This window comes from Crotalus tigris, unplaced genomic scaffold (genome assembly GCF_016545835.1).
Source record: "Crotalus tigris isolate CLP2741 ecotype Arizona unplaced genomic scaffold, ASM1654583v1 scf7180000018068.1947079, whole genome shotgun sequence".
In the NCBI taxonomy this organism is placed as follows: domain Eukaryota; kingdom Metazoa; phylum Chordata; class Lepidosauria; order Squamata; family Viperidae; genus Crotalus; species Crotalus tigris.
In genome coordinates, this window is record NW_024096805.1 from 1220335 (window position 1) to 1245594 (window position 25260).

The 25260-nt window shown below is 43.7% G+C and overlaps 2 protein-coding genes across 6 annotated transcripts in view; one reads left to right on the plus strand and one right to left on the minus strand.

The window, feature by feature from the left end:
• LOC120309787 (inositol 1,4,5-triphosphate receptor associated 2-like) overlaps positions 1-577 on the plus strand; it is a 63205-nt gene extending 62628 nt beyond the window's left edge. The window contains exon 38 of the mRNA XM_039347343.1: positions 36-577. The gene's annotated coding sequence lies outside the window, so the exon portion shown is untranslated. The remainder of the gene's footprint in view (positions 1-35) is intronic.
• Positions 553-24868, minus strand: CFAP94 (cilia and flagella associated protein 94). Of its 5 annotated transcripts, none has more exons than XM_039347388.1 (16): positions 24562-24859; positions 24064-24081; positions 22973-23054; positions 22433-22524; positions 19600-19701; positions 18179-18316; positions 16851-16997; positions 15891-15994; positions 14371-14650; positions 12877-12994; positions 9978-10117; positions 7510-7660; positions 5947-6161; positions 4962-5132; positions 3689-3802; positions 553-866 (listed from the first exon to the last, which is right to left on the minus strand). In XM_039347388.1, the coding sequence occupies exons 1-16, from the start codon at positions 24562-24564 to the stop codon at positions 588-590; spliced, it is 2154 nt and encodes a 717-aa protein (XP_039203322.1). In that variant the 5' UTR covers positions 24565-24859; the 3' UTR covers positions 553-587. The 5 variants fall into 5 exon arrangements, 4 of the variants coding, with proteins under 4 accessions (XP_039203322.1, XP_039203320.1, XP_039203323.1 ...); XM_039347386.1 differs by having other exon boundaries at positions 9954-10117; positions 24562-24857; XM_039347389.1 differs by lacking the exon at positions 19600-19701 and having other exon boundaries at positions 9954-10117.
• Between the last annotated feature and the right edge of the window lie 392 nt (positions 24869-25260).

The window sequence follows — 25260 nt, forward strand, 5'->3', positions numbered from 1 at the left end:
CCAGCATGGCTGGCTGAGGAATTCTGGGAGTTGAGGTCCACCCACCTTCGAGCTGCCAAAGTTGAAAATACACTCATTTTTATAGTGCCTGTTCAGCATGTAGTCTTAAATTGAATAATCGAGCAGACGGATGAAGCAATTTAGGTTTATGACATTTTAAATTTCTGAAGGCCGGGAAAAATGCAACGTTAATGCATCGTCTTAACATTTCTGTTAATAATTTAGGACCACGTCATTCAGAAACAAGATACGATTCAGTCTTTTCCGGCCAAGCGAGTCGATCTTCTGAATGATTGCAACTAATTTTTTTTTTTAATTTCGTCAGTCTCTTCTCTCCTCCCCCCCCCCCCCACACACCCATCCCGCCCCAAAAATCTCACCAAAGAGCTTACAGAAACAAGACGTATTTTTTTTAAAAAAAAAAATTCAGGGCACGTAGTCTATCCATAAAAAGCTTACGGATATTTATTTTATTTTTCTTTTCTATTAAAAAAAAAGAGAGACGTCTGAAGTGTGATTTCTCCCACCTCTAATTGACTGGAGTGTCTTATGAACTCAATAAAGTTTCTTAAGCAGCTTTTGGCGTGTTAGGAGTATGTCAGCACCCTGGTGGCAAGGAGCATTTGGTACACGGCATCGATGAACAGGTAGTTGCTCTGTCTGACCCGGTCCATTGCCGCTGTGCTCCCCGCATCTTTCAGGAGATGATAGAGAGTGGAGTGGAATTCGGAGCCTTCCGCAATGTTCTTGGAGAAAGCGTCGCTGTCTTCGTCGATGGCAAGCTTCTGAGCTCTTTGGCCGTTGAACATGTAAAGAGCCCACGCGTCTTCTTGGATCTGTTCTTCTTCGGTCAGATGTTCACAGGCCTGCAGTTGGGCGGGAGAAAGAGAGAGAGAGTGGACCCCTCACCAGAATTCTGTCGATGGGGTCCCCGGTGCTCTCTGAGCTTGGTTGTTTTCTTGCAGACGTTGCATTACCCAACTAGGAAACGTCATCAGAGCTTGGCGCTCTCTTTTACAAGGGAAGGATCCCTGGCGGCGCAGCGGTCAGAATGCAGCATTGCAGGCTAGCTCCCCGCTCACTGCCAGGAATTTGATTCCCTTCGATCCTGAAGGGGCTCAAGGTTGACTCAGATTTCCATCCTTCCGAGGTGGGTAAAATGAGGACCCGGATTGTTGGGGGCAATAGGCTGACTCTGTGAAGCGCTTAGAGAGGGCTGTAAAGCAGTGTGAAGTGGTATATAAGTCTAAGTGCTATTGCGAGGGAGGGAGGGAGGGAGGGAGGGAGGAAGGAGATTAAAAATGTAGGGAGGGAGGGAGGAAGGAAGGAGATAAATGAGGAAGGAAGGAAATAAAAAATGGAGGGAAGAAGGAAGGAGATAAAAATGGAGGGAGGAAGGAAGGAGATAAAAATGGGAGGGAGGAAGGAAGGAAGGAGATAAAAGGGAGAGGGAGGGAGGAAGGAGTTAAAAAATGGAAGGAGAGGGAGGGAGGAAGGAGATAAAAATGGAGGGAGGAAGGAAGGAGATAAAAGGGAGGGAGGAAGGAAGGAGATAAAAGGAGAGGGAGGGAGGAAGGAGATAAAAATGGAGGGAGGAAGGAAGATAAAAAAGGGAGGGAGTAAGGAAGGAGATAAAAGGAGAGGAAGGAAGGAGATAAAAAATGGAGGGAGGAAGGAAAGACTTGGAGGAAGGAAGGAGATAGAAAATGGGAGGGAGGGAGGGAGGAGATAAAAGGAAGGAAGGAGGGAGGGAGGAGATAAAAATGGGAGGGAGGAAGGAAGGAAGGAGATAAAGGAGAGGGAGGAAGGAAGGAGATAAAAAATGGAAGGAGAGGGAGGGAGGAAGGAGATAAAAATGGAGGGAGGAAGGAGATAAAAGGGAGGGAGGGAGGAGGGAAGGAGATAAAAGGAGGGAGGAAGGAAGGAGATAAAAATGGAGGGAGGAAGGAGATAAAAATGGAGGGAGGAAGGAAGGATAAAAGGGAGGGAGGGAGGAGGGAAGGAGATAAAAGGAGGGAGGAAGGAAGGAGATAAAAATGGAGGGAGGAAGGAAGATAAAGGGAGGGAGTAAGGAAGGAGATAAAAGGAGAGGAAGGAAGGAAATAAAAAATGGAGGAAGGAAGGAAAGAGATGGAGGAAGGAAGGAGATAGAAAATGGGAGGGAGGGAGGGAGGGAGGAGATAAAAGGGAGGAAGGAAGGGAGGGAGGAGATAAAAATGGGAGGGAGGGAGGAAGGAGATAAAAGGGAGAGGGAGGAAGGAAGGAGATAAAAAATGGAAGGAGGAAGGAAGGACATGGAGGGAGGGAGGGAGGGAGGAGATAGAAAATGGGAGGGAGGGAGGAAGGAAGGAGATAAAAGGGAGGGAGGGAGGAAGGAAGGAGATAAAAGGAGGGAGAAGGAGGAAGGAAGGAGATAGAAATGGAGGGAGGAAGGAAGGAGATAGGGAGGGAGGGAGGGAGATAAAAAGGAGGGAGGGAGGAAGGAAGGAGATAAAAGGAGGGAGAGGAAGGAAGGAGATAAAAGAGGGAGGAAGATAAGGGAAGGAGAGGGAGGAAGGAAATAAAAAATGAGGGAGGGAGGGAGGATAGAAGAGGGAGGGGGAAGGAGATTAAAAAAGGGATGGAGGAAGGAGGGAGTTAAAAAATGAGGGAGGAAGGAAGGAGATAAAAGGGAGAGAGAGGAAGGAAATAAAAAAGGATGGAAGAGGGGGGAGGGAAGAAGATTAAAAGGGGGGGAAGGAAGAAGGAGGGAGTTAAAAAATGAGGGAGGGAGGGAGGAAGGAAAAGGAAGTAAAATGGGGACCCAGATTGTTGGGGGCAATAGGCTGACACCGTAAACCGCTCAGAGAGGACTGTAAAGGCACTATGAAGTGGTACAGAAGTCTTAAGTTGCAGGATCCAATCTGGATCGGTCACCAGGAGCAGAGTTTTTTTGTCTTCTAAGCTTTCGGACCCGTGTTGAAGCCCATCTTCAGGGAACTTCTCTCTAGCCTTTATAAGTCCTAAGTGCTATTGCTATTGCTTCTAACGCTCATGACGTTGCCTAGATGGGTCATGAAACGTCTGCAAGAAAACAGCCACGCTCAGAGCGCACCAAGGATCCCTCACTTCAACCCTGAGCTACAAATATTATCCTTTAGTCGCGTCTGAAGGAACTGTTGGGCTTCTTCAACTGTTTTCAAAATGAAAGAGTATAATGGGCAAAGCTGAATGTTTCCTGGCAAAATTGACACGCAACACACACGCAAACAGGCAGAGCTTCATTTGTGTTGTCATAGCCACCAGCAGGTCCTCTTGGACTTGAGCACTTAGGATCCAAGGACTCTCTGTATCATCTAAACCAGGCTTTGCAGAAATCCCTGGTTGCTTGACTGGCTTTATCGCTGGTTTTTGTGGGGGACTTTAGCGATGTGAATGATTGGGGATATTTTGATTGGTTTTGACCTTCTGTATGCCACCCAAAGTCACCTCTAGGAGGTGGACAGTCAAACATCAATGCTGGCTGTGGAATTCTGGGAGTTGAAGTCCACAAGCCTTCAAATTGTCAAGGTTGAGAAACACTGGTGTAGAAGATACCATGGAGCAATGCCAGGGAGACTGCAGGGACAGAGTGGGGCCTTGGAGCCGGCTCTGCTTATACCTAACGGGGAGACTAGGCAGGGTTTGTGGTATCGCCACTTACACCCACCTTAAAAACCAGATTATTCTCTCCACTCTTCAGATTCCATTTGCTCCAGCCAAAGGCAAAAGAGGTGGCAACAAGAGACATTTGCTGATAAACCATGATTTCTGCCAACAGCGTCTGTAAAAAAGTAGATGAAAATATCCAAAGTCAATTGCGAAGGAAACTTGGCACAGGAACAAGGCCCAAGGCCCTGATTTCTCTCTCTTGATGCTGATCTATCTATCTATCTATCTATCTATCTATCTATCTATCTATCTATCTATCTATCTATCTATCTATCTACCTATCTACCTACCTACCTACCTACCTATCATCTTCCTCTGTCTATCCTCTCTATCATATCTGTCGATCATCTATCATCCATATCTGTGTGTGTATCTATCTATCTATCTATCTATCTATCTATCTATCTATCTATCTATCTATATCATCTATATCATTTGTCTATATCATCCATCATCCATCTATCTCCCTCTATCTATCCTCTCTATCATCATGTTAATCATCTATTATCCATATCGTCTGTCTGTTTGTCTCTGTCTGTCTGTCTGTCTGTCTGTCTGTCTATCTATCTATCTATCTATCTATCTATCTATCTATCTATCTATCTATCTATCTATCTATCTATCTATCTATCTATTATCATCCTATATAATTTGTCTATATCAGGGGTGTCAAGCTGACAATGTCACGTGATGTGTCACGACATATTGTGACTTTTTTGCTATTGCCGGCAATGGAGTCGGCACGGTTTTGCTATGATGCATCAGGCTTGAGGGCCGGCAGTTTGACACTCCTGGTCTATGTCATCTGATCTATCTATCGGATGGATGGATGGATAGATGGATAGATTTGAAGATGATGTATCTATCATCTAACAATCATCTGATAGCTAGATGATGGTAGCGATAGATTAGAAGGAGATAGATGATAAACAGACAGGCAGACAGACGGACAGATAGAACTGAAAATATTCTAATTATCCTCTCTATATATTGTGCAGAGTCCACAAGTCTTAAATTTGCCAAGGTTGGACACTCCTGGTATAGGTGAAGGACTTTTAAGACTTGTGGACTTAAGACACTTCCACGCTAGAGACTTCCATGTTGGCTGAGGAATTCTGGGAGTTGAAGTCCACAAGTCTTAAATTGCCAAGCTTACATGCTCCTGCACTAAACCAGGGTAGACAACCCCGAATGACTGCATTCACACATTCTTACCCAAACAGAACACATGAAATGAGGAAATGACAGAAATCCATTTCCCGGCTGCTTACTTTTTTGTTCACGCTGACATACTTTGAGGAGTATTCAGCGGGGAAGATGTTCATGCCGGCTCTCTTCAGGAGCATCAAGAGGGCCATGGGCGTCATCCATTTTTCTCTCAGCCCCATAAGCAGGTCAGAATCTTCGACTGTAGCCACAGAATAGATCATACATTGACTTTCCTGCCTCAGAAAAACAGAAGAGCCGCTAAACAGTTGTTTCATTCTTTCCTAAGCAGTGAGTAAATAGTCCTCGACTTACGACCACAATTGAGCCCAAAAATGAGACGTTAAGTCAGGGTAGGCAACCTTGGCTCTTTTATGACTCGTGGACTTCGACTCCCAGAATTCCTGAGCCAGCATGGCTCAGTTTGGAAACCTCTCCCTTTCCCCTCAGCATGGCTGGCTCAGGAATTCTGGGAGTTGAAGTCCACCAGTCATAAAAGAGCCAAGGTTACCTATCTCTGGCCTAGGCCTAGGCTTCTTTATGACTTGTGGACTTCAACTCCCAGAATTCCTGAGCCATCATGGCTCAGCTTGGAAACCTCTCCCTTTCCCCTCAGCATGGCTGGCTCAGGAATTCTGGGAGTTGAAGTCCACGAGTCATAAAAGGGCCAAGGTTGCCTACCCCTGCATTAAGTGAATTTTGCTCCATTTTATGACCTGTCTTGCCACAGTTGTTAAGTGAATCACTGCAGTTCTTAAGTTAGCAACACGGTGGTTAAGTGAATCTGGCCTCCCCATTGACTTTGCTTGTCAGAAAACCGCAAAAGGAGATCACATGATCCCGGGACACTGTGACTTGTCGTAAATATGAATCAGTGGCCAAGCGTCTGGATTGTGATGGGGATGCAGCAAGGGTCGTAAGTGTGGAAAACAGTCATCAGTCACTTTTTTCCAGTGCTGTTGTAACTTTGAACGGTCACTAAATGAACAGTTGCAAGTTGAGGACTACCTGCATCCACACCGCAGATCTGCCGGTTGTTTTCCCACCTACCTTGATGTGGATCTGGACCTCAGCAAAGGTGGTGAGGATGGTAAAAATAGCTCGGTCGGGGCCTACAGGCTGGAGCTCCCAGGCTTGATACGGCATATTGAGGTGAGCATCCTGAAGCAACGTGACAGTGAAGAAGCCATTCATCCTAAAGGAGACCTCCTTCTCCTTCATGCTGTAGACCACCTCCCCAATGTCATCAGTCCTCCAGTATTTATCTTGTACAGGGAAGAAAAGGAAGAAAGACTGCATTCGTTCCACACAGCTCTTTAAATTGGTTATAGCTGCCCTGTTCCAATGGACTTCATACTTAAATCATAACACCGTCAATTTGTAAAAACAATTTTTACGACACGCAAACACTGCGGGTTTATTTATTTTTATTTATTTATTTATGAGATTTATATACCGCTTTAAGTGCAAGCACTCTCTAAGCGGTGTACACCAGTAAGCAATGTATATATATATATATTTACATTGCCCCCCAACAATCTGGGTCCTCATTTTACCTACCCCGGAAGGATGGAAGGCTGAGTCAACCTTGAGCCGGTGAGATTTGAACCACTGACCTGCTGAACACAGTCAGCTAAAGTGGCCTGCAGTACTGCACTCTAACTGCTGCGCCACCTCGGCTCTTGACCTCACAGAAAGGGCTGGACAAGGGTCCCAAAATAGAGCTATTAAATAATCCCCATAAAAAGAATGCTTAAAAAAAGAACAGAAGAGGATTTTTTTTTTTTAAAGGTGGAGAGTAACATTCTGGAGATGAATGGAGGATGAAATGAATTCATGTCTCGGGACAAAATGTTAAAAAAGTACAACAACGAACAAATGTAAAGTGAGAAGAGTAGAGTTTTGGTAGCTCAGAATTCGTTCTTTTGCTAAGTGGGTTTTGCTGCATTTTACGGCCTTTCTTGCCACAGTTGTTAAGTGAATCGCTGGAGTTGTTAAGTCAGTAACACAATTGTTAAGTGAATCTGGCTTCCTCATAAACTTTGCTCGTCGGAAGATTGCAAAAGAGGATCACGTGACACCAAGACACTACAACCGTCACAAATGTGAGTCAGTTCCCAAGCATCTGAATTTTGATCACGTGACCCTGGGGACGCTGCAACGGTCGTAAGTGTGAAAAACGGTCATAAGTCATATAAATAAAATTAAATAAATAAATAAGTCACTTTTTCAGTGCCACTGTAACTTTGAACAGCCACTAAATCAGTGGTTCTCAACCTTTCTGATGCCGCGACCCCATAATACAGTTCCCCATGTTGTGGTGACCCCCAACCACTTATACATCACTGGGTGCCAGGGGCGTGGCCAAAGAAAAGGGGGGGGGGAAATGGCGGACAGCCTTGTTTGGCGACCCCCGTGAAATGGTCGTTCGACCCCAAATGGGGTCCCGACCCACAGGTTGAGAACCACTGCACTAAATGGACTGCTATCCGTCAAGGACTGCCTGTAAAATATTTCTACCAGTTTTCTTCTCCAGATATCCATCACTAGCACAGGAAAGTGGACATTCAAATCTAGCTCATTCTTGCAGTAGTTGTTAGAAGCGTATTATACCTTGATTATCCCACCTCGCTATCAGTGGCTCTTCAAAATAAATCACGGAATCAGTCAGATGGATCGTGATCCCCACCGTCACGGCTGAGTTGTCTTCAGATTCCTCACATGTCGCAGTGTAGGGGTAAGTCTCTAATCCTGTATCCAAGATCTTCAAGCAAGGAATGAAGAAAATTTAGCTGTTTTATAGAAATAACCCAACTCACCTCTCTCCCTGAGTTGAAATCATATGATGAACGATTGAGGGAAGTAGGTATGTCTATTCCAGGGGTAGGCAACCTTGGTTCTTTTATGACTCGTGGACTTCAACTCCCAGAATTCCTGAGTCAGCATGGCTCAGCTTGGAAACCTCTCCCTTTCCCCTCAGCATGGCTGGCTCAGGAATTCTGGGAGTTGAAGTCCACGAGTCATAAAAGAGCCAAGGCTGCCTACCCATGGACTAGGCCTACCAGTTTCTGATAATCTACTCCTGTCAGGCTTAATAGACTAGGCCAGGGGTAGGCAACCTTGGCTCTTTTATGACTCGTGGACTTCAACTCCCAGAATTCCTGAGCCAGCATGGCTCAGCTTGGAAACCTCTCCCTTTCCCCTCAGCATGGCTGGCTCAGGAATTCTGGGAGTTGAAGTCCACGAGTCATAAAAGAGCCAAGGTTGCCTACCCCCGGTCTAGTCTAACGAAGAGAAGAACTAGGGAGGATGTGATAGCAGTCTTCCAATATTTGAGGAGCTGTCACGAAGAAGAGGGAGACCACCTATTGTTCTCCAAAGCACCCAAGGGCAGCATGGATCACTCAAGAGAGATCTAACCTAGAACTAAGGAGAATTTTTTTTGACAATGTGAACAATTAGTGGAACGGCTTATCTCCAGTAGTTGTGGGTGCTCCATCACTGGATATTTTTGAGAAAAGGCTGGATGGCCATCTGTCCGGAATGGTATAGGGCAGGGGTCCCCAACCCCTGATCCGTGGACCAGGGGCACAGCATGCCAACAACCGCTCCGTATAAACAAGCAAAGCCCCATCCGTGGGATGCAGTCAGCACACAAAACCACCCACTCTCCTGTCTGTGGAAAAACCTTTCTCCACGGAACCAGTCCTGGTGCCCAAAAGGTTGGGGACCTCTGGTATAGGGTTCCCTACCATGAGCAGGGCGTTGGACGAGAAGATCTCCACAGCCCCTTCCAACTTTATTATTCTATGTTCCAAGGTAGATCTCTGCCCAGCTCAGTTACGCATTAAGTAATAATGTTCCTGAATTTTCTTTTACCAACAGTGAAAAGATTATTCCAACAGTGCACGACCATTGTTTCTAACATGCTTCTAACCATTGTTAACATTCACTATTGCAAATGTTCTTCTTTAAAGAATTGAATCCTAGTTAGCGGAAGACATTTTTTATCTATCTGACTGCCTTCTATATGCTCACCTGCCACTTTACTTGCCTGCTAGTTGAATCATTCCTACAGTTTTTAAATTGCTGCCAATCAAAGCTATGTTAAAAAAAAAAATGGGGAAAAACCCACCATGCACCATGCATTTATTTTTGCAAATGCATATCCAAATGCGTATCTATTCCTAAATTTTATAGATAATGCCTCCTACTTGTTTCTTTTATCTTTATAGTTAGAAAAGTGGGCATGCCTCGAAAGAAAGGACTGGATTGCAGTTGCTTGCAACACTTGTTTTCCAAGAAAGCTGATGCAAAGTGGTCAAAAAAAGTCAAGAGGGTGCTGGCAACTCTGGGGATTGAAGCTCCATCCTCTTTTCATGGAAAACACAAGTAAAAATGAGGTGGGGCTTTGATTGCTCTGTGGTGGACCTTTCTTACTTTTTTGACCTGCCTCTGCAGACACTCTACAGCTAGAGTAGAGAGACCAGGGAATCTGATTCCACAGACACACTGGTCTCCTTCCAGCACACCCTTAAGGATCCCAGTATGAGAGAGCTTGCATGTTCCATAAGGTTTAATGAATTAGAAATTTCATTGCTTGCTAAAGAATACACCACAGGAATACAGGAAAGAAGGGAGGGAGGGAGGGAGGGAGGGAGGGAGGGAGGAAGGAAGGAAGGAAGGAAGGAGAAAGGGAGGAGGAAGGAAGGAAGGAAGGAAGGAAGGAAGGTGGGAGGGAGGAAGGAGGGAGAAAGAAAGAATGAAAGAAAGAAAGGAGGGAAGGAAGAAAGGAGGGAAGGGAGGGAGGAAGAAAGGAAGGAAAGAAGGAAGGAAAGAAAGAAAGAAAGAAAGAAAGAGTGAGTGAGTGAGAGAGAGAGAGAGGAAGGAAGGAAGGGAAAGAAAAAGAAAAAGAGAGAAAGAGAAAGAAAGAAAAAAGAAAGAAAAAGAAAGAGGAAGGAAGGAAGGAAGGAAGGAAGGAAGAAAGAAAGAAAGAAAGAAAGAAAGAAAGAAAGAAAGAAAGAAAGAAAGAAAGAAAGAAAGAAAAAGACCATTACTTCCACGATGGTCCATCCTTTGACCTGTTTGGCTTGAGGCGGGAGCTTCAGCAAATCACAGTGATAGACGCCTCCCACTGGCATGAACTGGTGTAAATCCACCGTGTAATCTTCCAGGATATCCAACTCACTGATATCAAAGAGCCGCAGGGCTGAAACATGAGCTGGAAAAGGACAGACAGGCGGGAGGTTTTTAGTTTGTCTGTACCGTAATTCTAAACTGCCCTTCATTTTTCAGCTGAAAAGCAAGCCCCTTCCCTTTACAGATCGGCTTGCCAAGGCCTGGCAACACAGAATGTAAAGTTAAAGCATGCAGAGCTTACTCCGCTAATCATTGCTGGGGTGGTGCTCCTCTCCATTTCAAGGGCCGCTGAGTCAGCGCTGTCCAAAGACCTTTCTGCGGCCATGGGGCCAACATGACCTCACGGAGCGCTATTACCTTCCCACCAAAGTGATAGCTATTTACCTACTTGCATTTGCATGCTTTCAAACTGCTAGGCCGGCAGGAGCTCGTCAGAGTAATGCACTCACCGTAGAAGAACTAGAAAAATACTGCCAAGATTTAGTGGGGAGGGGATGTCCTTTCAGTTACTCCTTCCACATCAGTGATTCAAGGCTAGCCAATCTTTTCACCCTTCCCCTCAATTCCAGATTCCAACACAAACAGGAAGTGGCACAGCCATGGCCAGTCCAGCACAAGAGTGGGACACAAGCCCAAAATGCACCTGTCCCACCCCATCCTGGTTTGCTCTTCCTTCCACAATGCAGCCTGCCTTCCGCAGGCCCACCGGGACTCGCCATGAGCTCGGCACAGCTTTGGAAAGAAGGTGTAGGAGAAGGACAAGCAGAGCCTGGTGGGTGGATTTAAGAGAGTAATCAGCCTAGAATCCTTAAGTTCCCACAAATGATCCAAGTCCAGACCCTCTTGAATTCTGTTAATTCTTATTTAGCACCAATTTAATGCTGATCATTAGATGACTATATTGTTGGGTATATGTTTGAGCAATAAATCAGCTTGACTAGAGCAAAGCATGGTCCTGATTCTTCACACCTGAGAGAAGGCACCAATTCCCTTCAGGAAGTAGGGTGGCTAATTTAGTCCCTGACATTCTTGCTTATCTTCTGCATTATTGGTTCTTTGGTTGTAGTCAAAGTTTGGATTTGGGCATCTAAACTGGCATCTTGATCTTTTATGTTAGGTCTTATTTTATCACAATTTGAAAGAATGGTTTCGTGTATTGCTTTCAACATGGAAAGAATCTGTTCCTGGTCTTCATCCATCTCTTTCACGTGTTTATAAATAGTCTTTCTAGTAAAAAGTTGTTTGTCAATTTTATAGTCCAAGGTATTTCAACATCTCATATAGTGACCAATAGTCCTCAAGTAAAGAGATAGGAAAACAATTTCTCACATATAACTCTGAAAGACTGACATTCTTGCTTAACAACCACCCAGGATTTGCTTAATAAAGATAACCAAAATCGCTGGATTTAGTGTCGTTAAGCGAGGCAATCGTGTGATTTTATTTTATTTTTTTTTGTATCTCTATACCCTACAATAAAAGTCTCTGCATTTCCAGACTGGCAGAGGTAGAAGACCTGGTTCACGTCCTATTTGATTATTGCCTGTATGATGAGAGACAGTTATCTCGGTCTACATACCAAACGAATGACCCATTGGGATCCCCATACCAAAACAACTTACCTTACGTGCAGCCCCAATCTGAAAATAACATTTAACACTGTGCGGTACTTAAGCAAAATGGTTCAGTTGGGATCTGCATATGTGGGACAGATTGGGGTAGATTGCAGGAGTGACACCGAAATATAATTTTATCGTATTTTATCTATATCTTAAATTATTATATTCTATTCCCATTTCATTTTAGACTGCGTTTTATACCAATTTAATTTTTGTTGTTGTTAGTTGCGAAGTCATGTCCGACCCATCGCGACCCCATGGACAATGTTCCTCCAGGCCTTCCTGTCCTCTACCATCTTCTGGAGTCCATTTAAGCTCACGCCTATGGCTTCAGTGACTCCATCCAGCCACCTCATTCTCCGTTGTCCCCTTCTTTCTATTGCCCTCAATCTTTCCCAGCATTAGGCCCTTCTCCAGTGAGTCCTTCCTTCTCATTAGGTGGCCAAAGTATTTGAGTTTCAACTTCAGGATCTGGGTTTCTAAAGAGCAGTCGGGGTTGATCTCCTCTAGGACTGACCGGTTTGATCGCCTTGCAGTCCAGGGGACTCGTAGGAGTCTTCTCCAGCACCATAGTTCAAAGGCCTCAATTCTTTGGCCCTCAGCCTTTCTTATGGTTCAACTTTCACAGCCATAATTGCAACTGGGAAAATCATGGCCTTGATTATACTGCAACTGGGAAAACCATGGCCTTGATTATACTTGACTATATATATATGTAGGTCTTTAGTTATTCGGGTTTTCTCCCGCGTAAAATTGGAAGTGTCTTGGCGACGTTTCGACGAAGTCCCATTCGTCATCTTCAGGCTGGTGTTTTCAGCTTTGTGCTTCGAGGTATGTATATATATATACATACCGTATTTTTATAACCATTAAGGACATACATGTAAATATACATGTACAATAAAATTTCATTTTATTTTATTCCAATTCCATTTTAAATTGTATTTTATCCTATTCCATTTTACATAGCTTTTGTCGAATGTTAGTCATAATTTGTTTCTGGAACTTTGCACTTGGATATGGCCCAAGGGCTAATTAACCCATCAATCAAATATATATATATATATATATATATATATATATATATATATATATATATATATATATATATATAGTTACATATTTTTTTTGCATCTCTTACTGATGGCATTCCCAGTCCCAGTTCCCATCATTAAACAAGGACTACTTGTAACGAGATGTCATTATTCAGAGACCGCATTACCTCTGGAGGTGGACCGAAGGAAAAAGGAGCTTTTGTTATAATGATCTTCTCTGCTGCCAGAGTCCCTGGAGCTGCTGCTTCTTCTTCTTTCTGAATAACTGAAGACATCGCTGAAGGTCTACAAGCAGGAGAAGACATCAGTCGGTGACAACATTAGCCAGTTGAATGATATTTATAAATCACTTTTGGAGGCTGTGTACTTTCCTTTAATTAACTAAATGTTAAAATCACTTAAAACTGGCAAAATCAATAGAAGACCCTGAATTGAACCCTACTATTCAAACCAATATATATTTGCTTGTTAGCAAATGGACCCCGGGTCTTCTATTTGCTCATCCAGCAATTTGGCAGTTCGAATCTCACTGGCTCAAGGTTGACTCAGCTTTCCATCCTTCCGAGGTCGGTAAAACGAAGACCCAGATTGTTAGGGCCAATAGATGGACACTGCAAACTGCTTAGACAGGGCTGTAAAGCCCTGTGAAGCTGTATATGTCTAAGTGTTATTTGCTATTGCTAAATTTCTCTTTGGCTTGACCAGCTGACAAAGCATACCAATTGAGGGAGGTTGCAAGTCCTTGTAATGTCCCTTCTCCTGCAAGTTTCTGCTCTGTCTTACTGTCATGCCTCCGTCGGAGCGGAGGAAAATGAGCTGGAACGGGACCCTATGGAGGCTGAGGGAGAGGGGTCTGTGGCTTCAGAGGAATGTGGGGGAAAAGCTGGCTGAGGCAGGCCAGGGCCCTTCAGGAGTGGGACAGGAGGAACAGGAGAGGCAGAGTTCAGGCAATGAGCAAGGGCCACCCCCACCTGATCCTAGAGCATAGAGCAGTGGTTCTCAACCTGTGGGTCGGGACCCCATTTGGGGTCGAATGACCATTTCACGGGGGTCACCAAACCATGCTGTCCGCCATTTTTTTCCCTTTTCCCTAGCTGTCCTACTCCCTCTTATTGGTGGCCACACCCACTTGGGGGTCACCGCAACATGGGGAACTGTATTATGGGGTCACGGCATTAGAAAGGTTGAGAATCACTGGCATAGAGAGTGGAGAGAAGGGGGGAACAATGCAGGCAGGCTCAACTACTCGGGAGGAAAGTGTCCTGCCCTTCTCCACAGAGACTGCTGCTTGGAAACCCAGAAACTCTGACCTTTGGACTGGCTGACAACGTTGCTTGGATTTTCAAAGATCTTGGACTGTATTTTGGCTTCCCTTTTGAAACTGTTCAGGCAAGCGTGTATTCACACAGACTCATTAGGTTTATGATGTATATGTCGTTCTTTCTTATCTCCATGGCCTTGAGTAAATTCCTCTCCTAATCAGACTGTATGTGAAACTACTTGCAGCTACAGGCAGCTGAAAGTGTGTGTGTCTTCCTTTGTTTGGAGGTTTGCCAGAAACATGGGAGCATTTGGGGAACATTTGGAGCAATTAAAGGGCGGCTTGAATTGCCAGCTGACTGCATTGCCTCGGTGCTGTGCCCTGGGGTCATCACACTTACCATCGTTCTGGCTGAGGCTTCTGTTTTGATCTCAGACATGTCTTTCAGGGTCTCCTGCTCTTCACTTGGAACTTGTTTGTCCTCGCTGGACTGAGTGATTTCCTCTGTGAACGGGAGGTCCAGCTTTGGGAGTTCTCTGGGGAACGTTTGAAAAGGCGACAGATGGTCATAATGGGTGTGCAAGATGCGTACGGCCACATCGCAGGTGGTCAGCGGCTTGGGAAGTTCAAATGCATGGCAGGGCTGCTTGTTCTCATCGTAAAATATCTGGCTCCGGAATCTGACAGAGAGAAATTGCAACAAGGTTATACAGATATGGGGAGTCCTCGCTTTACCATCACAATTAAGCCCAAAATTTCTGGTGTTCATTAGACATTTGTTGAGTGAATTTTGCCCTGTTTTCTTGCTACGGTTCTTAAGTGAATCACTGCGTTAAGTGAATCTAGCTTCCCCCTTGGCTTCACTCGAGAGAAGGTTGCAAAAGGGGATCACGTGAACCCCCCCCCCCGGGACACAGCCACGGTCATAAATGTGAATCAGTTGCCGAGCGTCTGAATTCTGATCTCGTGACCGCGGGGACGCTGTGAAGATCGTAACTGCAACGTTGCAACAAGCACAAGGAATGGACAAGCAAGCAGCAGCAAAATTGCCAGTCACAATTGCGTGATATTTCAGTTAACAACCATTGTGACTCAGATAATGACCAGATTGGGGGGGGGAAGGTCACAGTCATATTGTTGGAGCCAGAGATTTAGGCACTGGTTCTTCTTCTGCTCCAGAAGAACCTGTGAAATGGCAGCCTCAGGAGACACAAAGATAAAAACCACCTGAGACTGATCAAGCACAGCTGGTGCCACAGCTGAAGCAGTCAGATGATGGTGCCATAAGGCCAGCCAGCTCTCACACCTGGTGAGTATAAGGCAGAACAAAGATGTTCTATGAGGCTCTTTGCCAAGCAAAGGACTAAACCTCTTGATTAAAGATGGCTGGCTGCAGCCTGATTTAAGAGACAGTCTTATGATCCTCATTGGAATCAACCATCTGAACTCCGGCTCTTACGTGATGTTTCTTGGACCATGCTTGTGGAATTGTGACCTCTGGGTTGGCTGACAACCCTGATTTGGTTTTCAGAACCTTGGACTGGATTTTGACTATTTCTCTACGTGCTCCTTTTAAAAGCAAACATGCAGGCCAGCTCTTTTAAGAGACTCTGCTTTGGTTTGCTTTCCTTGTCTGCTGTCATCTCCCTGATCTTGAGTAAACTGCTAATTACAATAGCAACTTTGTGTTTGTGTACGCATTAGAAACCAGCAACTGGACACACATGATTTTCACTTAATGACCACGATGCTTAGTAATGTTGCAGGTAAGTGAGGACTACCTGCATGTCATAACAGACTGCATCACTGACACACTCACATCCATGAGTTACTTCCCAGTTGTGGGTCATCTCAATAAGATCATAACATGAAGCCTTGTTACTGTCTCTTTGATGTGTTAGCAAAGAACTTTATTTCTACCTTGCATTCTTCTTGAGATTGGCCCAAAGGCAGAGCGTCATGTCCTTCTCTTTCATGACGAGTTCCATATTTCCACTTTCGGATTCTCCATAACTACTGGCTTGCTGCGTAAAGAGCATTGGAATCAAAAAAATCAAAACGTTGCACCAATCTGCCCAAGAAATTGTCTGAGACGGATAAAAGCTATCGCAAATTACTGTTGGAAAGATAACAAACCTGAAAGGGCATTTGATCATGCATGGTGGACTTGTGAAAAAGAGAAAAGACACTGGACACTGCCCCGAGTTAGCAAAAGAGTAAAGCAGTAAGTTTTTGTAGAAGTACAGAGCTTTTGGGGAGCCCAGGTATCCAGATATTATAAGTCCAGGTATGTAATCATTTCATCTTATTGTTCCTTTTTTTGTTTCTTAGCTTTACTTTCCCGGAGTGAGCAAAAGCCGCGGAATAAAGCTGGGGGAAAAGGTTATTTCAAGAGTTTTTACAGGAAAGTAGTTGGGAGGGAGAAAAGGAAAAATAGGGTCTCACCCAACTCCTCCAGTTGCTTCTTCATGCTTAGTTAGTGCTTTGGGCTTTCGGCTGGTTCAACTAAGTGAGCGGCCATGTTAATGGCCGTTCTTTTCCTGTTCGGTCCTGAGGAGTTACCGCAGATCAAACGGAGAGGCTGCCGCCCCTCCACTATCCAGCGAGAGTCCTCCCCAATGGTGGTCGCCCCTCCAGGGCGACTTTTGACCCTTTCCAAGGTCTTCCGAATGAGAAAAATCGGACAGCGGGGAGAGCGATCTCTCCGCCCGTCCGCCAGCGTCGAAAACCAGAACCGGAAGCCACTTCCAACTCTGTTGTTGTTGTAATTAAAATTAAACTGAGGAAGGAGAACAGTAGCTAACCTGGGCAGAATGAGATGCACATCAATCCACGTAATCTGAGGATCAGAGAAAAACCACAACAGAGGTGCCAACTCACCTTCAGCAGATGTTCTGTTGCTTGATTGTATTTGTGGCGAAGCACATTCTGCAATTGCACAATTGTCTCCTGGTACTGAGTGACATCATTGGAAGGGAGCTCTTCAAACGGGATCTCCAACACGTACATCTCTAACTTGGCAATAAGCTGGAAGACATTCCACTCCGTTAACAGAGACGGGCATTCACAACACACAGTCGTTGTGTATTGTGTACGATCTCCCTTTCTGCCCTGCACTTATCTTCCACCTGCTCTTGCACAGGCAGTCCTCAGCTTACAACCATTTGTTTAGTGACGGTTCAAAGTTGCAAACGGCACTGAAAAAAGCAACATGACTGTTTTCCTCACAACCCTTGTAGCATTCCCCCTGGTCACATGATCAAAATTCAGACGCTTGGCAACTGGCATGTACTTACGACGGTTGCAGTGTCCCACAGTTATTTGACCACATTTTGCAGCCTTCTGACAAGCAAAGTCAATGAGGGAAGCCGGATTCACTTAACAATCGTGTTACTAACTTAACCACCACATTGATTCACCACTTAACAACTGTGGCAAGAAAGGTCGTAAAATGGGGCAAAGCTCACTTAACAACTGTCTTGCTTTACAACGGAAAGTTTGGGCTCAATTGAGGCCATAGGTCAAGGACTACCGTTACATATTTTTATAGGGTTTTAATTTTTTTCTCTATAAACCAAACCCAGAGTCACACTGCAAGTGAGTTGGACAGTACCTAAGTTAAAAAATAAAATAAATAATAAAATAAAATAATAAAATAAAAATAATAATAAAATAAAATAATAATAAAATAAAATAATAAAAAATAAAATAAAAGAATAAAATAAAAGAATAATAAAATAAAAATAAAATATAATAAAATAAAAAGTAAAATGAAATGAAATCAAAAAATAAATAAATAAATAATAAAATAATAAAATAAAAAAATAAAATAAAAAATAAAATAATAAAATAAAATGGTATAGGGCATGGGTAGGCAACCTTGGCTCTTTTATGACTCGTGGACTTCAACTCCCAGAATTCCTGAGCCAGCATGGCTGGTTCAGGAATTCTGGGAGCTGAAGTCCACAGGTTATAAAAGAGCCAAGATTGCCTACCCCTGGTATAGGGTTACCTGCCTGAGCAGGGGGTTGGACCTGATGACCTCCAAGGTCCCTTCCAACATCATCATTATTATTATAAAATAAAATAAAATAAAATAATAAAATGAAATATAAAATAAAACAACAATCTTGCTCACCGTGAGAAGGCACCTCACCTATCTCTGGATGGAGGAATGACTATTATGGGATATCATGGCAGGGACTTACTTCCAGCACCTTGCTGCCTTTCTCAACCACTGTCGTAATATCGTTCTGGGTCTCTTCCAGCCACAAACTCATAAAAGTGTTGATTTCCTGGGGAACAGTTGGGTCTGGGCTGCCGTCACAACCTGTGTAATGTTCCCACTGGAGAAACAGCAAGACATGAATGGGTGAAGGTGGAAAGCAGACAAGATTTGGAGGGATTTAAAACAGAGGCAGGTAAACAGATATGCAGGACTGCTCACTTGTTTACAGATAGTCCTCGCTTAATGACGGTTGCTTTAAAAACCTACAGGTAGTCCTCCACTTACAACGGTTCAATTAGTGACCAAACTTACAATGGCACTGAAAAAAGTGACTTATGACCGTTTTTCACACTTACAACCTTACAGCACCCCCCCCCCATGGTCATGTGATCAAAATTCAGAAGATTGGCAAGAGGTTCATGCTTATGACCAATGCACTGTCCCGGGGTCATATGATCCCCTTTTGTGACCTTCTCACAAGCAAAGTCAATGGGCAAGCTGGGTTCATTTAACAACTGGGTTACTAACTTAACAAATGCAGTGATTCACTTAACAACTGGGGTAAGAAAGGTGGTAAAATAGGGCAAAACTCACTTAACAAATGTCTCACTTAACAACGTACATTTTGGGGCCTGTCCTCAGAGTTAATACTGTCACCACCACACACAACAGTATGTAGTAACTCTTTCAAACATTGTCAAAGATGCTTTTCTACCTATATTACATGGCCGTGATTTTTGATGGGTTTTGCCGTTTTCTGGCAGAAAGTGGCAAAAAAAACCACCCATTGGACATGCTGGATTTGCTTAACGACCCTGTGGTTCGCTTAATGACCACATGAGTCACTTAATGATCATGGTAACTCACTTAATGACCATTGGAAAATGGTTGTAAAACCGAGTTAGGTCATGAGGTAAGCCATTTAATGACTCTAGTGACTTACAACCAATATTCTAGGCCAGAGGTCTTCAAACTTGGCCCTTTTATGACTTGTGGACTTCAACTCCCAGAATTCCTCAACCAGGTATGCTGTCTCAGGAATTCTGGGAGTTGAAGTCCACAAGTCATAAAAGTGCCCAGTTTGAAGACCCCTGTTCTAGGCTATGGATGGAGAACCTTGGCTCTTTTATGACTTGTGGACTTCAACTCCCAGAATTCCTTGGCCAGGCATGCTGGTTCAGGAATTCTGAGAGTTGAAGTCTACAAGTCATAAAAGAGCCAAGGTTCCCCACCCCTATTCTAGGCTAATTGTAATCGCAAATCGGTGACTATCTGTACAGTGAAAATCTTACAGCAATGTAGATTTGTTCGTAAAAGATTTGTAGCCTTTAAAAATTACACGGTGAATTCCAATTTTCCCTCATAGGACAGCAAGGTCCAAATATCTCAGGGCATGTGTACCTTAGCAAGGGCTCTACTTTTCAACTTCCATTGGCTGGCAAGGAAAAAACTCTCTTCTAACTCATAAAGTTCAGCTAACTCCTCACCCCGGCGTTCTTGATCCTGAATGGGACACAAGAAAGAGTACTTTTGTTTATTTTAAGTCACTGCACTTTTGTTTATTTTAAGCCACTAGTCCATCGCAACTCCACTGCTTGTCCTTGAAGATCACTCAGAAGCTGCAACTGATTAAAAAAATGCAGCCAGGTGAGTATTGATGAACCCATTTTGCTTTATCCAAGATAAATGCACAAGTATAATAGTATGCACAGGTGGTAGTAATTGCAAGAGGGACCTTGGAAGCCTAGTGGACAATCACTTAAATATGAGCCAGCTTTGTGCTGCAGCTGCCAAAAAAGACAACACAGTGCTAGGCTACATTAAGAGGGATGGAATCAAGATCATGTAAAGCGTTAATACCAGTGTACAATGCCTTGATAAAACCACACTTAGAATATTGCATCCAGTTTTGGTCACTAAATTATAAAAAAGTTGTTAAGACTCTGAAAAGAGTGCAGAGAATGGCAACAAAGATGATTAGGTGCCTGGAAGCTAAAACATATAAAGAACAGTTGTGGGAATTGGGTATGTTGAGTTAAATGTCTAGTATTATGAAGAGAAGGATGAGGAGTGACATGATAGCAGTGTTCTAATATTTCAGGGGCTGCCACAAAGAAGAGGGAGTCAAGCTATTCTCCAAAGTGCCTGAAGGCAGGACAAGAAGCAATAGATGGAAACTAATCAAGGAGAGAAGCAACCTGGAATTAAGAAGAAATTTCCTAACAGTGAGTACAATTAATCACTAGAATGACTTGCCTCCAGGAGTTGTGAATGCTCCAACACTGGAAGTTTTGAAGAACACATTGGACAACCATTTGTCTGAAATAGTATAGATTTCCTGCCTGAGCAGGGGGTTGGACTAGAAGACTTCCAAGGATCCTCCCAACTCTGCTATTCTCTTATCCATGGAAGGGGCATTGGCTAACAGTGGGCTTCGACTTTAATTCAAGATGTTGGGTTGTTAGCTATTAACTCTTTGTGATTCAGATCCAGGTGTGATTAATAAAACTTGGAAGGTCCGTTCTATCACCAAACTAATCTGTTTCTAGCACAACTTGACTCTTGATAGCACTTCCATTTTGAAATGACTTCCTAAGCCAGGGTCTTCAAACTTGGCCCTTTTATGACTCATGGACTTCAACTCCCAGAATTCCTCAGCAGGGCATGCTGGCTCAGGAATTCTGGGAGTTGAAGTCCATAACTCATAAAAGGGCCGAGTTTGAAGACTCCTGTACTAAGCTATTCAATAAACTCCACTTTGAATAAAATAGGTGATTTCATGGCCAGCTGGGAAACCATACTTTGATCTCACAGCTGTCCTAACAAACTACACTTCTCTTCATTTGGGTATTGCATAACTCTCCAACCGTATCTGCAAGGAGGATCAAGATGGCAAAGTCAGTGTTACAATCCAAAACCCAATCCAAGGGGGGGGGGGGAGTCGGATTGGAATAATGATAATAAGCCCACCATCTTTCACTGGCAATCTCTACCACGAAGTGATGAATTCACAAATGAAGAAGGATATTAGAAAAAAGCAATAGCCATAGCACTTAGACTTATATACCGCTTCATAGTGTTTTACAGCCCTCTCTGAGCGGTTTACATAGTCAGCCTATTTGCCCCCAACAATCTGGATCCTCATTTTAACCACCTCGGAAGGATGGAAGGCTGAGTCAACCTTGAGCCGGTCAGGATTGAACTCCTGACAGTGGGCAAAGTTAGCCTGCAATTCTGCATTCTAACCACTACGCCACCAGGGCTCCTAGGAAAAGATGTTAGATGCTTCCCTGGAGTTTTTCTAATATTATGACGTCCATTCTATTTTGTTCTTCGCGTTTTTAACTGAATTTTGACTAGGACTTTGGAATGTATTTACTTGTTTTATTGACCCTAAGCCTCCTGCAGTTACGCCATGGGATGGTACACCAGTGATTGGCCTAGAACTGGGGGGGGGCAAGTAATTTTCCCAAGAAGCCAAGTGTTGTGGAAGGATGAACCCATAGGCCTGCGAAGATGCATAGGTATGCACACATACACATACATAAAGCAGTCAACTTCAAAATAAAAGCAATCCATGTGGACCGGACAAGGACAGCCAAAAGGCCGGATGTAGCCCAGGGGATATAAGATGCCCAGGTTTTCCCTAGCTCAGGGGTAGGCAACCTTGGCTCTTTTTTTTTTTTAATTGAAAAGTTTTATATAAATTTTCCATTTTATTACAATACAATATCCCTCCCTCCCTCCCCCCACCCTAACCCTAACCCCCCTCAATTCCCAGAGCTGATTACAGGGTTACAAATAAGCAAACAAATTCTAACTAAGCTTATCCAACTATACCAATAACCAAATCCATAAAATACTTTAACTCAAATACAAGAAAATTTCAAAAAAAGAAAAAAAAAACAAAATTAAAAACAAAAATAACAATATAAACAAACCTCGGCTCTTTTATGACTCATGGACTTCAACTCCCAGAATTCCTGAGTCAGTTATGCTGACTCCCCACCCATGGCCTAGAACAAGGGTCTTCAAACTTGGCCCTTTTATGACTGGTGGACTTCAACTCCCAGAATTCCTGAGCCAGCCATGCTGAGGGGAAAGGGAGAGGTTTCCAAGCTGAGCCATGATGGCTCAGGAATTCTGGGAGCTGAAGTCCACGAGTCATAAAAGAGCCAAGGTTGCCTACCCCTGCCCGTAGATAATGTCCACAGCAAGGCCTGAGGGAGCTCACTTTGGCTTCGAGGTGTTCTGTCTTCTCTCTTTCAATACGTTCCTTTTCGGCCTTCACAGCTTGTTCCTGCTCGAAACGTAAGCGGGCTTGCTCTGGGAACAAAATAAAAGACACGATTAACGAGGTTTCATTTACTTAATGGATCAGCCTGATTCCCTGAACGCAAACACAGGCAGTCCTTGACTTATGACCACAAAATTCCCACTGCTAAGGAAGACGGTTGTTCAGTGAATGTTGCCTCACTTTACGATCTTTCTGGCCACAGTTGTGAAGTGATTCATTGGAACTGTTCCGCGAGTAACACGGTTGTAAAGTGAATCTGGCTTCCCCATTGACTTTGCTTGCCCGAAGGTCGCATGACGCCGGGACTCTGCGACCGTCAGAAATGAGTCCGTTCTCAAGCGTCTGAATTTTGATGACATGAGTCATGGGGAGGCTGCAACGGTCATAAGTGTGAAAAACGGTCATAAGTCACTTTTTTGCAGTGCCGCTGTGACTTTGAATGGTCACTAAACAAACCGAGGGTCAAAAGCCACCTACCTTCCTCCAGCATTCGACGTTCTTCCTCTTCTCTTAACAGCTTCATCCGTTCCGCTTTACTAATCTTCTTACTACCAGCAGACTGAACCCAAACAAAATAATGGAAAGGAAATTAAAGGACAGAGCAGAAAAGGGACTCGATATATATTTCTTACCCTGAAAAATATATTGGTAAAAATATATCCACTTTTTCAAATCAAGGCGTAGTTCATTTTGAAACTGTGGAATGGAGGACGAACTGGTCTTTATTTTCCTTTTGGAAAGATGTTGACATTGAAATGGGCAATGGAGAGATTACAAGTTGGATAAATTAAACGTGTTAATCATTCCTGCACTTTAATTCCATGTCATTAAAAATAACTGTCAAGTTTATCCAAATGCTGTGTTTCCCAATGTGGGCAAATTCAAGATATGTGGACTTCAATTCCCAGAATCCCCCAGCCAGCAATGCTTAAATATCTTTAAGCTGCTAAGGTTGAGAAACTCTTCCCCATAGGATTGAAATGCATTATAGGAACTAATGTACTTGTAATATATTTTGTTAAAGTGGACCTTAATTTGAAGTTATAATCTATATCAGTGATTCTCAACCTGTGGGTCGGGACCCCATTTGGGGTCGAACAACCATTTCACAGGGGTCACCAAACAACGCAGTCCGCCATTTTTTTCCCCCTTTTCCTTAGCTGTGCTACTCCCTTTTATTCTATTGGCTTTTGAAAGCCAATAGAATAGACTCGCTTGAATAGAGTCTAATTCTATTGGCTTCCAAAAGCCAATAGGAATTGTCCAGGCTGTCTCTGCCCTGCTGAGCCCGCCAAAAGTCCCATTCTGCAAACGGTGCTGCACCAGTTGAGTAGTCCTCGACTTACGACCGGTTGAGTAGTCCTCAACTTACGACCGGTTGGGGGTCGCGGCATTAAAAAGGTTGAGAACCACTGATCTATATCAACATTAAATATATGAGCTATTGGTAAGTATTAAGTAATAAGTATTAAGTGATAAGTGATTAAGTATTAGGTGATAAGTATTAATGCCTCCGAGATTGTATTAATGCCTCTAAGATTAATTTAGCTATCTGTCTACCTACATACCTTTTTCTTTTTGGGACCCTAAATGCAGAGAGAGAGAAAAAAGAAGAGGGGTAAAAAAATCAGAAAAATACAATAAAATTGTCAAGAGGGGAACAAAGTAGTTAGAATTCCATCTTACCATCAGCCTACTCCTGGCTTTGTTCACACAAACACTCAACTGGATTCTTGAATTAACTCAAACCCAATTAACTGAGCATCCCCAAATGGAAATAAAAACATTTTTAGGGGAAAAGGCAGATTAAAAAAAGAAAGAAAGAAATCCAGGTTATTAAAAAAAAAAAAAAGACATGGAGGTTATAGTCTCAATGGGGACGGAGCTGCCAGATCCACCAACTGCAGTTCACGAGGTGAGTGGCTGCGTTCACACAACACGTTGACCCACTCGCGAGCTTCATCTCTTTGGAAAGCGTCTATAAACGAGACGCGGGGGTGATCTGCATATGCATATAAGATATGCAAATAAGCCCGCCCCCAGGTAGGGGAAAGGGCGTCACTCACCATTTTTCAGCGGCACCCCAACAACCCGGGCTGAAAAGTTGTTGATGACTCCGCCCCTCCGTTTCCGCGGCAACGAGTCTCGCCCCTCCCCCAGGGGCTCCGAGAGTCCCGCCCCTTTGACGCTCCTCCTGGCAAACTGGAATGAATTCAACCCAAGAGGTTGGGAGGCTAGTTTGTGAAAGCACTTCCGGGTCCCAAATGAACCTTATGGAGGTGGGAACTCTACGGCTCCTCCACGCTACTCATTATACAGAAAGAGCATTGAGAAAATCGGTATTCGTGGCGCTTTGAATGGAAAAGAAGTAAGGATCGGGTTGTTTTTTTGGGGCACTTCGTGCAATGATGGAAGTTTGGCCAGTGCGAACATTGAATTCGGAAGTGATGATTGGGTGGCAGCTTTCATTTTGTTCTTCCTCTATAATTTAAACATTTCCCATCTTTGGTATATGGCAAGTCAGCGCAGGCGCATTACTCCCAATGCAGACATGCAATAAACTTAACCAGTATTCTCGATCTATAGCATTGTTTCTCAACCTCAACAACTTTAAGATGTGTCGACATGGTGGCTGGGGAATTCTGCGGGTTGAAATCCAACCATCTTGAAAGTTGCTGAGATTGAGAAACACTGCTCCAGGGTTTTGCAAATAAGGTGGGTGGTATAATTATATATTATATGTTTCATATGTTTTTACATACTAA

Coding starts and splice junctions, on each gene's coding strand:
- CFAP94 (XM_039347386.1), bottom strand. Junction 19,702..22,432: donor CAGAACACCTCGAAGCCAAA/GTGAGCTCCCTC, acceptor TGTCCCATTCAG/GATCAAGAACGCCGGGGTGA. Junction 10,118..12,876: donor CCTTCGGTCCACCTCCAGAG/GTAATGCGGTCT, acceptor GTCCTTTTCCAG/CTCATGTTTCAGCCCTGCGG.